General features: G+C 42.3%; 1 protein-coding gene across 2 annotated transcripts in view; it reads right to left on the reverse strand.

The window, feature by feature from the left end:
* The window catches only part of ABHD5 (abhydrolase domain containing 5, lysophosphatidic acid acyltransferase), a 28,586-nt gene extending 19,500 nt beyond the window's left edge, over positions 1-9,086 (reverse strand). The window contains exon 1 of one of the 2 annotated variants that reach the window (XM_061465012.1): positions 8,864-9,086. In XM_061465012.1, coding sequence (XP_061320996.1) covers positions 8,864-8,994 — 131 coding nt within the window. In that variant the 5' untranslated portion in view covers positions 8,995-9,086. Of the gene's footprint in view, positions 1-8,428; positions 8,448-8,863 lie in introns of those variants that run through there. The other variant, XM_061465014.1, reaches the window with a different exon arrangement.
* Between the last annotated feature and the right edge of the window lie 4,520 nt (positions 9,087-13,606).

The raw sequence follows: 13,606 nt of genomic DNA on the forward strand, positions 1-13,606 counted from the left end.
AGTTTGAATGAGATGTTCCTAGGACCAAAATTAGGCTCTGGCAGTTTCAGAAGGAGAAAAATTGACTGCTACTGCTAAACCCAGGACACAGGCAAACATCTGGAGAAGAAAAATATTCTGTGTTTCACTTCATAACCATTGCATGAAAAGACCAAAATGTTGTAATCCTCAGGGAAACACCCTGAGGAGCACACTAAGGAGGCAAGACCCAGAAACAATAATGAAGAATAGGGTATGGGAACAAACAGCCTCAATCCTTTAACAAATGTCTATTTACCATTTTCATGAGACGACAAAAAATGTACAAAATTGCTATCAACGGGTTAAAAAGGAAACACTTCCTCCCCCCTCCATGACGTTATAACCCTGCCTACAATCTGTCTAGATGAGTTTAAGAGCCAAGATGTTCCATGCAATTACATGTTGTGAAACTCTTGGATACATCAATAACATTAAAATAGAATGTTTTGAAAACCTCTGCATAATATTTCTAGGAAGTGCAAGGTACATCAGCCCCATTCCAACAGAAAAACATTACAACAAAATAGGTTATTGCAGAATATTGCTACACTAGGTCAGAGGTAAAAACAACGCATTCTTCATGTACTTACTGCATCCTGAGCTCTGTATTCAGGACAATCAACATCAGAATTAATGTAAAAATTCAGAAGCAAATTTTATTATTGTTTTTATATTCACAGTGCTACTCAGAAGTCTCACTATCACAGAACTATCGAAGTTAACCAGAGAATGTAAATAATGAATGTAATTCACAGAATCATAGAATAGTTAGGGTCGGAGAGGACCTTATCCATAACAAATGAGAATTTTCTGGCTATTTTAGTGATACGGAAGCTTACTGTGTTACTTACATTCATTTGAGCAACCTGAGCATTCACACCGAGAAAACCTACAACTTTGCTCCCTCCCATGCTGACCCTCAGCCACAGGCATACCTTGCTATATACTGTGCATCACTGCCATCCTCTCCCCATTTTATTTTCTGTCTCCCATTACTGCCTTTAATGCTTTTTGTTATTCATATGTATGCTTTTAACACATTTTTGTCATTTACTCCAACCCCTTTCTAGCTATACCCAAAGGTGTCCAATTTCAGGGCATACACTTCTTCAGAAGATGCCACAAGAATGTTTATCCATGGACTGCCACCAAAGCCTGCAACCTGTAGTGCTCATACTGCTTACAAAGCAGCTTTGTTAGCACGCAACACAAGAAACCATTAAGCATGTGTACAATAATGAAGAAACGTGTGGTCATACAGCTATTACTTATTCCTGTCACTGTTCATTGCGACAAATCTACAAACAAGACCAGTGCCCCTTCATCATCACAAAGTCTTCTCCACGATCAGGTTAAAGTCAGGCCACAAATATACTACAGAGCAGAGAACTGATTAATTCTAACAAGCTTTCAGAAATACTGCTCTTCCATAACTTATAACACACTCTTTAACATACAGGCATTTCCCCTTAAAAACTTTACAGTCCACTAACTGCTTACAGAAACCAGCTAAGCAAGATGTCTGTTATTTCCTTCCATCTCTTCTAGGGACCCATTATTTTATATTTTGATTTAAAAGCTAAAATCAAACACAGTCTAGAGAAAAAATTGTACTGGCAACTACAGACCACGTATGGAAGAATACAGAATATAGAGATAAAGATGCAGAGGAGAGGAAAGCGGGGAGGGAGCTGCACAGTCCCACTAAAACTGACCAACCTTGTGACAGAGATCACACGTGTCACACACAAGTTTAGCACCACTGAGGAGCTGCAATCCTCTGCCTCCTTCACAGTAAACTCACATCTGGTAGAACTTGGCATTGCCACAGCTATTTCTACAAATAACACACTGCATTAAGACCTTGTTAAGAAAAGCATAATTAAAATAAAGAAAATGAAAATTTCCTCTTTGTGTCCTTCAGATGTTACATACTTTCTACTACTTCCATTTTATCCATCCGCCTACTGATGTACGCCTGCTGTCCTTCAGACATTGCATAACCTCAACACTGCTTATACTTTGTCAGCCTTTTCATATGTACCATGACAGAGGCCTTGCATTTCAGACTGTCCCTGAGTTCTATCAAACAAGATGGAAACAAGAACAAAACAAGGCACCTCTCATAAATCAGCCCCACTGCCCACCCACTGCTCCACCCCTTTTATCTTTGTTTATATTCCCTTGTGTATTATGCACAATTTAGGTAACAACTTAAATAGGAGATGGATGTTTTCATTTTACCATAAGGAGCCATATAAGAGCACAGCTGAAAGACTATCTAAAACACATGATTATTTCCCTTAGCTCCAAATGTTATACACAAACCCAACCCATACTCAAGTGTGAATACACACTGAAGATGGGTTGTTTCACTGCAGATCATGAGAACAGCTTCTACATTGTGTTCCTTACAGTGACTGTTATCTATGTCAAACAGAACTGGTATTCAATGTTTTGTGCTACGCAACCTCAATTCCAATTCTTGGAATACCTAAGAAGTGCACAATGCTTTTCAAAACAGACTGTTTTGTTTACATGCTTACACTACAAATACTTTAGAGGTCAACGAAGCATAAGTAGTCTTAAAAATAGGTAAGAAGTTAAATGGGTCTAAAAAGCCATTGTATCAAACGTCCCCTTATGGAAAGATATTATATTATTAATAAGATTTAGTGCAAGCCTTGAGACACTTAATAAATGTAGTCAAGAGAAAACTTCTACAATAGTCTGCATTGCTTTTTTCCCCCCTTACTGCAATACCTTTCTCTTTCTCACTTCAGTATTTGAGGTGCTTCTGCATCTTTGCCACAGAATGCATTTTCATGCCTCCTTTCTGTGGTCTTCCATGATCCTGAGTCTTCTATTACAACTCATTTGGAGCACTATCTTTTTCTGCTATTCCTCACCATGTTTTCTTGGTGTTGCTTAAAATCCTTCCCTTTTACCCTCTTAACCTTATTCCAGACTGACCTCATTCCCTTATCCAGCCTCACTGACTCACAAATCTCTCTTCTCCACTGACCTCTCTCCTGCTGTTCAGGTTCTCATATGGATCTTTCAATGCAAACACAGACACTCACCTTTCCTCCCATGCCCTCTTCTCTCTGTCAATGCAGATCATGTACAAAACCCTATTCTGAAAGGTCAGAATTGCAAGTATTCAAAAAATAATTCAGAAATTATGAAACATGAGAATCAAAATTTCCTCAACAAGCAATTGTTTTTAATAAGCAAGTGATCTTAATAAACTACTATATAAGAGGAAGATAAAAGGTGCTTTAATAATTTATCAGTTGGGAAAGTTGTTCAGATTCTCCCATAAAACTTCAGAAAAGTCAAAGGTCCTCCTTGTACAGACACTGTTCCTTTTGGAGCAGCAGGTCTCTAACTGGGACTACCAGCCCTGTAGCAGGCTCTCAAAAACTTCGAATAAACCCAAATCCATGTAATAAGAAGTAGAGTCTTTTGTTGATACTTGGAAAGTTTCCACTTAACTGACACAGTTAGTAGTAGACTTCCTAATGCTGCCTCTTTAACCTGCCTTACTCCCCACCAGTAATATCCTAAGCATAAATTAAAAGCTACTACATGATTACTATCTTCCTCCCTCCACTTCTCATATTTTTCTTTAAAGATCTGAGCTGAATGTCTGATAATTATAGTGAGATATTTTATTTTTAGGGGAGATTTCTGTCATAGGAGATGTCTTGGCCAGGTAATCACTGAATGAGAGTAGGATCTTCTATGGGAGGCAGCGAAAACTGTCAGGCCAGACACTGAAGTGTCTGCTCTCTAGTGACAGTATCCATAAAAATTGATGCCCAACTACTGCATACATATTGACTTCATCCTTCTAGTCTATCCTATAAGTTGCAGAAAGAGTGGAGGAGAAAATCCTTCAGCCTAGACATGTCCAGCCTGTAGCATTCAAACTCCTAGCTGGTATTACCTAAGGCAGTCTCCTTTAGCAATCATAAAAGAACTATGAAGAACTAAAGAACTCACAGAAAAAAAAAAATCCCAAACATATCTGCTGAATCATAAATGAAATGTATGGGATGGCCCAATTTTACTTATGCTGTTTTTAACTTCTGAAATAAAGTCCAAGGGGCCTCACTGTCGCTTCAGGAACAGATCTTGACCAAGGCAGTGGTCCTTCAGCAATTCTTTGCCATCAACCCATAATATCCTGCTAATCTGAGGGAACTTAAAAGGTGGTAAGTAAATGCATACATGAGTCTAACTGAAATCTAGAAAACCCCTACACAAAGATGTGTACATCAGGCATAACCATGGAGGACCAGTGTGAAATGGGTGAAGCAAATGAAGAAGAAAATTAACAAATAGAAAACTCTTTCTTAAATCTCTGTCCTAAACATGAGCTCAAAGAATATCTAATAAAGAAGGGAATTCAAAAAGGAGCCAAAACTGAGTAACAAGAGATGAACTGATCATCTATGTTGATACACTCATTGCAATTATTTTTTTTCCATAATATTTGGCTATGGTTGCCAGCTGGGAAAAGCTGAACATTACTGTTCTATACTTTATAGCGTTTAAACAAGCCTCTCACGAGGGCAGTTAGATGAGATTCTTCAAACTCCAGGGACAGAACCATGACCTTTTTTTTTATGCCACTGGAACAAGAGATAAACCCTATTAGATTTTGCCACTTTTCCTTCTCTCAAGTCTGCAGGGGGGCGAAGAGAAAAACACAGACCTTCTCTCCCCAGATTCATACAAGGTCAGGGAAACCATTAGAAACAATCCTATAAAGGCCTGAAAACCTGCTCACACATGTATTTTTAGATGAGTGCACAGGTGTAATGCAAAAGGCATTAAGCACTGAAGCTATGACTGACACCACCCTGCTGGCAAAAAGAGAAAGGAAACATCCTTTAACGATATCCACATGTCTGCACTTATGTCTCACTCACTTTTTAAAAATGCAAGTTGTAGGTACCATGCCTGCAGTCAGTCGCCTGTGCTATAGGAAATGCCCTTAAATAGTCTCCTTTTAAAGGAAAGGAAACCAAGCAGAAACCTGCTTTCAGCAGCCTACCAACTCAGTTTGCTTTAAAACCTAGATGATGATACGAGCAAAAAATCAAGCACAAATACTGAGTTGCAAGTGTCCCTTCATGCTGTACTATCATGCTTTTAATACACCACTGTGGTATCCCCATGAACCATCCTACTAAGAGGTAGGCATAGGCTCTATTAAGCCTAATAACTATTCCTCTTTTATTAATCAAACAGCTTACTTTGAAATTATATAAAGAATTCCATAATACAAACAAGCTTGAAGGATAATATGAAAATAACTGTGATTGCTGGTGTTGCAGTGTATATTTTTACCTATTATTTTACCTATTTACCTATTATTTTACTTATATTACTCCAAGCCATTTTTTTTATGAGACTACAGGCCACTTACAAGCAATTTGACATTGGCTTGTAAGTGCAGATCCCTTTAAATCTTTGTTTTAAGGAAAGCTATTTCACTTATCTCAGAGGGGGAAAAAAAACAGGCATTCTGGTTTGGTGATTTTTTTTTTTCCATATATATACACATACAATTTAGTAGCTGCTATTCCCAGTTATAAGCCATAAGCAGTCCTGCTGAATCCAGAGTGAGTATAAGTGAATTCAATACTGGTAAAAGGATTATGCTATGCTGTTAGCCTCACAGGCAAAAGTTCACACCTAGAACCTATGCAGAGAAGGTCCAACGCTGTGAAGAGGTTTGGAAATCATTAGCAAGTGACATCTTAACCAAGCAAGGTCTTCTGTGACTACTACTAAAACATCTATTTAGTTAATCTCCTCATTCAAAGTCAGGACAACGTCATGAGCATCTTTCAGTTCAAGTCTTCTAGAAAGTAACACAGCCACTACTGGGTTTTCACCACGCCTTGCACAGTTACCAGACTCTGACAAACTGAGTGTGTTGCATTAACAAGTTGACCCATGCTATTTTCTTCAACTTAGATCAAGTTAACTTCATGTTTAATCTTCATATACGCCTGTCACTAACAAGTTAATCCAGTGTTGCGATGGTATATTGTAATTCCTCCTGTCACTGCCATGGAATTTGAAATCAACAAATATTTAAAATATTTCACTTGTTTATAAATTTCCTCTGGGTGTAGAGGTTTGCTCGGTTTCAAAAGAGGAAGAAATGCTTATTTTGACTTCTGTTAGAAACAAGACTGATAAAAGTACTAACAATTTGGAGCACTAACATTACATCAAAGCTAATGCACCTTCTGAACTCATGGAAAAGAAGGATGAGATTTTGTTCTCAGAACTCTTTAGTGAATTCGGGGCTTACTCTGACAGTTTTCACATCAAATGGACTAACAGCTCCAAAGTAGGACACTGACAACATCCTGAAAATCAACTCCCTTTAAAAGCTCTCCAGCTGAGAAAATCATGATGAGGAACTTGCCTCCATCTATTTGAAAATTTAGCCTAACCCTATGTCCAGATCATCTAGTGTTATGATCCTGCAATCCTGACAGGCTGCTGAAGTCGAGCACACTTGGCACCCTGTCAGCAGTGCTCGGCACTCCGTGTGATCAAACCCGACAGCTAATACAGTTCCAGCTAATGCGCTGAACGAGCATACAAACAAAACAGGTTGAGGCAGAGTTATTTTAAGACTCTTACTTAGAAAACCAGTAAACCATCAATAAGAGGCTTTATAAATGATGTGTGGTTTAGGAATATGAATGGGTCAGAAAGAACACCTGACCGAGAAGGCAACTGTAGCTTCAAATGGGTAATGCTATAAAAGGCAGGGTTGGGGCTTAAAAAATAGCTTAAAAAGCTATTTTAAGTTTGAGGAAAGGAGGAGAGCACCTTGTTAGAGAGTGGATGAAACTGCAGAGTGCTTTCAAAGGGAAGGCCCTTGAAGTTTATACCTGAAAAGAAAATGCGTATACATGGTAACAAAAGCATAACAGGGAGTTTGGAAAAGCTGGGTAGTCCAGTTCTGGTCAGATTGAGCTGGGAGAGCAGCTAAATATATAAGATGAAATACCAAAGCCAGAAGTCAGGAAAAGGACTAAAAAAAAAAAAACAAAGCTGAGAATGCAGGTAGTTTTGAAAGATAACAGAAAAGGCAAACATAACATAATAACATGTAAACAGCAACATCCTTGATAAGAAATCATGAATGCACAGCATGATTTTCATGCAAGTGGCTAAAGAATTTTAAGTGGAATTTCTCAAAATAACATGAGACTTAATAATAAGAAAAAGGAGATGGAGAAGAAAAGGCGAGAAATGAGTTTCTGAGGGCCAGGCAGTCAGCAATGAGATACACCACCAGATATTTACAGGATGGAGAAACAGGAAAATTTCATGTCAACAGTGCACACAAAGCACATTTACACATCTGACAGAGGGGATAAAGCACATATACATGAGCACAGCTAGAGAGCTTCTTGACAGAGTATTTTTTGGACTAGAACCATAAAATATGATGGGACACACTGGGAGATAAGGCACCAGTAGACGTATTAAGTACATTTGGTAAACAGATTCAAGAGAAAGGACGACTGCATTATTCCATAGTGGGATAAAGGAGGGCAGACAATATATCCGAGGGAAGTAGAAGGGTATAAGAGCAGGTTTGTACTGGAAGCTGAAGTGTACAACAAGAAGTAAAACATGCACTGAAAGATAAGGTATGAGAAGAAGCACATGGATAAAGAATATGTGAATGGAGGAAGAGCAGACCACCAATTAAAACTTGACTATTATGGCACCCTTTTAATGTGCATAGACAAATATATAGTGCGAAACTACATTTTCCGGCAAAAGAGTTATTAATAGCTATGACAATGTCATATATTGAGGGTGTGAGTAAGCAGTTACAAACAAGTTTTAGGGATATATGTTAAGATCAGTAACATGATAATTCATGCCAGAGTTACCATTTGGTAGATGTGAACACCTTGGGATAATGAAGGAAAAGTTAGCAGAGACAGCTGGAGATAAGGTAGGCATACATTACTAGAAGAGGGAAAAGTCCGAGCAACAGCTCATAGATTTGGAATTTAAAGATGTGCTCTCATCCCTGACTTGTATCAAGCATTACACAGAATCATAGAATCCCAGGTTAGAAGGAACCTCAAGGACCATCTGGTCCAAGCTTTTTAGGCAGGATGTCCCAGCACCCTGTGCAGCTGGGATTGAATGATGGCACAGAGGCCTTACTGTTTACATCTAATGAATGCATACAACAGGTGGAATGAGAAGATAGGATAGCTGTATGTACAGGTAAAGTTGCAAGGCACAAAAAGCATGGGTCAGCAGTACGTACAGAGGAAGGGTGGATGACCACAACAGCGCGTACACACACCGAAGCAAAGGAGACAGTGAAATGTGTATGTACACACCTGCGGGCAGGTGTGCGACTGCAGGAGTTGGACCAGGACCCGCGAAGCTGGGACCCGGAAAATGAAGCAGCGGGGGCACGGAGCTGGTGTCAAAGCCCCCAGCAGCCTGCCCGGGCGAGGACGCGCCTATGGGCACAGGCAGGAGGAAGCCGGAGCAGTCAGGAAGAAGCCGGAGCAGGCAGGAGGGCGGCCCGTCCGCCCGGACAAAAATGGCAGGCAGCAAACACGTTCGCCAGGCGCTGCGGAGTGGGGACCCTCCGGGCGCTCGGGAGGAGGAAGCACCCGGGACCGGCATCAGCCACCGCCGGCACAGCAAGCTGGTGTTGCGGACTGCGGCCAGAGGAACAGGCGAGCGATGCGTGTAGCGGCGGGGCACAGCCGGGCAGCCTTTCCGTGCTTCCGCGCCGCGGGCAGCCGCGGGTAGGACTCACCCTTCGCTGGAAGTCCCCTCCTCGGCCATGGTAGCTGCGCGGCGGCCCGGAGCTGGCAGCGGAGGAGGAGCGGCGGCGGCAACGGCTGGCAGCGCAGCGAGAGACAGCGCGACCGCGACAACACCGGCCATCACGCGCTCCTCCCTCCTTCCTGCCCGCCCGCGGCTGCGTCATCCCCGCGGCGGCCACCCACACAGTACAATGAGGCGCCCAGAGCGCCGCCGCCGCCGCCGCCTCGCCGGGCAGAGGCGGCCTACGGCGAGGGAATGGGGCGAGGGGAGGGGGAGGGGAGGGAAGGGTTGCCGGGTTTCGCTGGAGCGGCGCATCCAAAGGCGCGGCTTGTGGGCCCTCAGCTCTCCGCCTGACGCCGGAGTAGCAGCAGAGGCCCAAAGAGGCCGCCGGGCGGAGGGGTCAAGTGCTGTCAGTGCTTCGGTATGCCAGATGTGCCTGTCCAGTGACGGAGTGCATCTCCAGCTCACTGCCTCCCCGCTGTAGGAGGTGCGCGGAACTGAGCGGGACCGAACACCGGGCGGTTAGGTTACACCGGGCGAGCAGTGAGGCCTGCGTGCTGGCACACAGCTGACAGTAAAGCCAAGCCAAGGTAGGGACACCCAGACCAAGTCACACAGGAACGCGTCCCTGTGGGTCTCCAGAGACTGAGATTCCACAACCCCCCTTGGGCAGCCTGTTCCAGGGCTCTGCCACCTTCAATGTAAAGAAGTACTTTTGTAGTTTGTGTTTGTTTTAACATGTAAGAAGCAAATTAGGAGCTCTGGATGTAACTTAGGCGTTCTCTGTCCCTGAGACGACAACAAGTGATGCGATTTTCATTTTCAAGCGTTTTGAAAAACTTAAGTGCAACCATGTCTATGGGGAGGAGAATGCTGCGGGAAAGGGATGTGCTAGTTTTAGAAAGTAATTGTCTTCACAATATAGGTTGTGTTACTACTCAGCTGCGCAAGAACTGCACTTGTATTGAACAATTGCCAAATCTTAACTGAAATAGAACAGCAAGGTGCAGTCAGTGGAAGGCGTGGCAAGAAGTTTCTAAGTCTGCCATTTCTTCTGAATTTTGCCACGGAGCTGAAGCAATTTAGAAAAACGGGGATGATTGCTTACCATTTCTGAAATCCTTTGACAAAAGGCATAAGGTTAATTTGGCAGTAGCAGAAATTATTCTCGGGTAAAACCATTCTGCAATTTTAGCAACAGTGATTGTTGAGATTACACAATCTCAGCTAAATTTGTTTGTGTCACAATGCTTTGGCAATTTGACATGTTTCTCTGGAGAGTATTTTTTTATTATTGCTCTGAAAGATTTTATTTACCGAAAATGTGAATATCAGTAAGAGCAGATATACATGACCACAGGCAAACATTTGCAAACAGCCTGAAACAATAGCTCTGAATGCTAAGGGTTTTTTCCTTCTTAATTTCAACAGAATAGTAAGTTTAAAACATCATAAACATGATTTATGTCCTGCTTGTGGAACATTCAAGTGTTCAGACACAATTTTCTCTATTCACACAAGCACTTACTGGTTACACTTGTTTATGTTACATTTGTTTAAGCAGCCCTTTCTTTTACTGAGAAATTACTCAGTTCCTTTAGAACTGATTGGGTTATTTGGGTAAATCAGCTGTATTTATGTGCATGAAGAAATGACTGTAATAATGCTGATACAAAAGGGTCATGCATCAGTTGGCTGATGTGTAGATGAATGGACTCCTGTATCGTAGTAAGAAGTGAATAGTTCAGATGAGTTTTTCTATTTTTGTGTTTCAAAGAAATTTCAGGACACTGAAAATGCCTGTGACTCTACAGGAATGGTCCCTGCAACTGTTTGATCTCTCACTTCTCTATGCTGATTTTTAGTGAGAGTTGTACCTGCCCCTCTTTACTGAATTAGTTTAATAAGAGATATGTCACCCAATGTTGCTATTATAAGCCAGAATTTTATTTTCAGATCCTATTGCCTAACATAGATAAGGTTAAACTCTTACTCTTTCAGTAATAAAATAAAATCTAAAATAACCCAACGGATATCTGCTTGCTTTGTTGCTATCCTTACAGCTTTCCTTATTAGACATTTTCAGTACAAACATCTTTCCTGCTAGCAACAGAAGAAAAAGCAAGTTCCCTTTGCTGGGAAAGCTATACAACTGACCTCATGAATCCCCCTTCTCCTGGACTGAGAGACAAACTATCAGTCTCTACACTAGAGAAGGACTCCAGATGACATTACAGAAATGGAGTGTCAAAGCCATCTTGCTTACTCTGGATTTCACATAGTAACTGAGACTGTTTATGTCAGAGGCCAGTTCTTGGTAACTGTCATTGCTCTTAGCTGCTTAACATTTGGGGTTCTACTAGTGTCTATGTCAATAGTCTTCAAATATAGAGAATTTCTATATTATATGTAGAATGCGTCCAATCTTTCAACCCAACAGAAGCAGCTACTTGTCAGCAAAAGCTTGTGATTTAATAAAGCACAAAAAAGACACCCATAGTGTTCATCAGCCACATTTTTTATAACAACTCACTTAGGAAGCTACTTCTCCAAACTGCATCCCAAATAGCTTGCCAAAATCAATCTAAGCAAAAACTATAGAGAAGGTTGACTTGGCCCAGTATGTACAGACTGAGGGGAAAAGATTGTTTATGCTTGCTGTTTATATTAAAATGATAAGAACAGCAGTTTGATGAAAGTAACATATACTGTGCGTATTCTGATTTGGCAGCAATAACTAAGGTGGCACCCCAGCTCATGAGCAAAGGGGCTCACACCAGTTGCATCCCTGTGGTGTTTCAGCAAGCATGTTTTTACTGTCTTGCAGACTCTGCAGACCCTTCATTTCTTGCTCCCACAGATCCTCCTCCTCTGAGTGTCTGCTGCACAAGTTCAGCCATAATTTCCAGCTGAAAACTTGAGCCCTACATCTGAGGTTGAAAAGGAGAGCCACCTTATTTTGACATTTTGCAAGGACTCGGGGTAACAAGGAGAAAGCAGAATAAATGTGATTGGTTTTTGCAAATAAACCTGTTTGTGAGGGCAAGGGGAACTTGAAGCTGTCATAGGTTGTCCCTGGGAGCTCCAATCCATGCCTGTCACTGGAGGACTTAACTTACCTGCCATGCTTCTTCAGAGGAGAAACGTGACATTTGTCAAGTGCCTGAGAGGGCCTGGATCTGCAGGTATTGAAGCTAGCTGTGGCAAAGCCTGAGCAGAAGCCCAAATAGGGCTTGAGGACTAAAGATTTACCAGCTTTCAGGATGTGTTAATGAGAAAGTCTGCCTGGCACCGTGTTGTCTATGTTTCTCTGGGAGGAGCGCTTGGTGTTGCTCAGGTGGGTGAGGAATCCTCACATCAGCTGAGCCTCTGCTACCTGATTCTGGACCTCAGTATGATGGCAATCTGACCATGGATGTTTCAGTCAGTGAAGAAAGGAAGAGTCATAATCATGTTAGTCTTGGGTAGAGTCTAGAGATTCATGTTATTGGGCAGCCTAAGACACCAGTGGTCTACAGGGGCACTGCACCCACAAGCAGCTTACTCAACTTTGTCTCTCTCTTGTTGCTTTGTAGACTGTCAAGGTGCCCCCTTGGATACTGGAGTTTGAGACCAGTGGCAGCATGCTTGTTATGTTCCTAGTGTGATTGTTCCATGTTACCCTGTTTCCTAGACATATCTGGGTGTGGGAAAAAAATTTAAAATCAGTGTAGGTTGACCAGGAATTGTTCAACTCTTGGAAGTCCTCCTTCACGTTAATTTGGCCAACATCTCACAACAGTATGTCTCTGGCTCTGGTGAGTACAAGGAGGCTATTTCTACAGATGCCCAAACTCCTGGAAGCTGTGAGGGATGCTGATGACATGGGAGACCCTCCTCAAAGCACAGCTAGTGTATTGCTGTGGTCCGTGTGCATGAGGCCTGCCCTGCACAAGGGAAACCATCTGTCAAAGCCTCTCATCCTTTCAGGTTCTTGCTCTGCAGAAGGGAAAGCTTTCTTGTGCTCCTTCCAAGACTCATGTCTGATCCTGCTCTGGGAGCAGGCTGTCTGTGGTCTGGGAAACCAATGACATTGTGGCCATGACTGTGAGGGGGTGGTTGTGGAGTGAATGGCTGGGGCAAAGGAGAGTCTCTGTGAGCCTGGCACTGGAATGAAAGAGGTGCAATTGAGAAGAGTTGTAAGAAGAGTTTTGCTGGTTACTTTACCACGGTCGTGTCATGCAATCAAAGCAAATGTCAGTCCCGACTGCATTGCTATTTAGAACATCTCAGAGTGGGTTTGCATTTAGAGCCTGAATAGCATCATTTTGAAACCATGCCCGCAGCAGTTGCAGTAAGAAGTTGAGCAACTGCGTGTAAGAGTCAGCTCTGGGGAGGCCAAGTTTTAAGTGCTCCAAGAAGTGAGTGAACTGCAAGGAGGGCTGCTTAAATACATCTTTATTAATACATCAGTTTCAGCAACAGCTGAGGCCGTGACAGGCTGTGTTGCTAGCCAGGACCTCCATTTTGTCATACTTAAACTCACATGTGATTAAGCTGAAATTCCCTCCTGGATCCAGGAGTGGCTGAGGAGTGACTGTTTTCAGGTTTCTCATGTTTTCAGGTGGGTGGAAGGGTGCTGTGACTGTCTGCCTGGGTCAGATGAGCTGGCTGTGAGAACCCATGCCCATGAGACCTTTAGCTGCATGAGACAGGGTGTGTAATGTAAGCTACGTCGCTGTGCCACAACCTG

The sequence above is a fragment of the Pezoporus flaviventris genome, unplaced genomic scaffold (assembly GCF_033815535.1).
Source record: "Pezoporus flaviventris isolate CSIRO_AGI_PZ_B2104156 unplaced genomic scaffold, CSIRO_AGI_Pfla_v1 ptg000037l, whole genome shotgun sequence".
Lineage (NCBI taxonomy): Eukaryota > Metazoa > Chordata > Aves > Psittaciformes > Psittacidae > Pezoporus > Pezoporus flaviventris.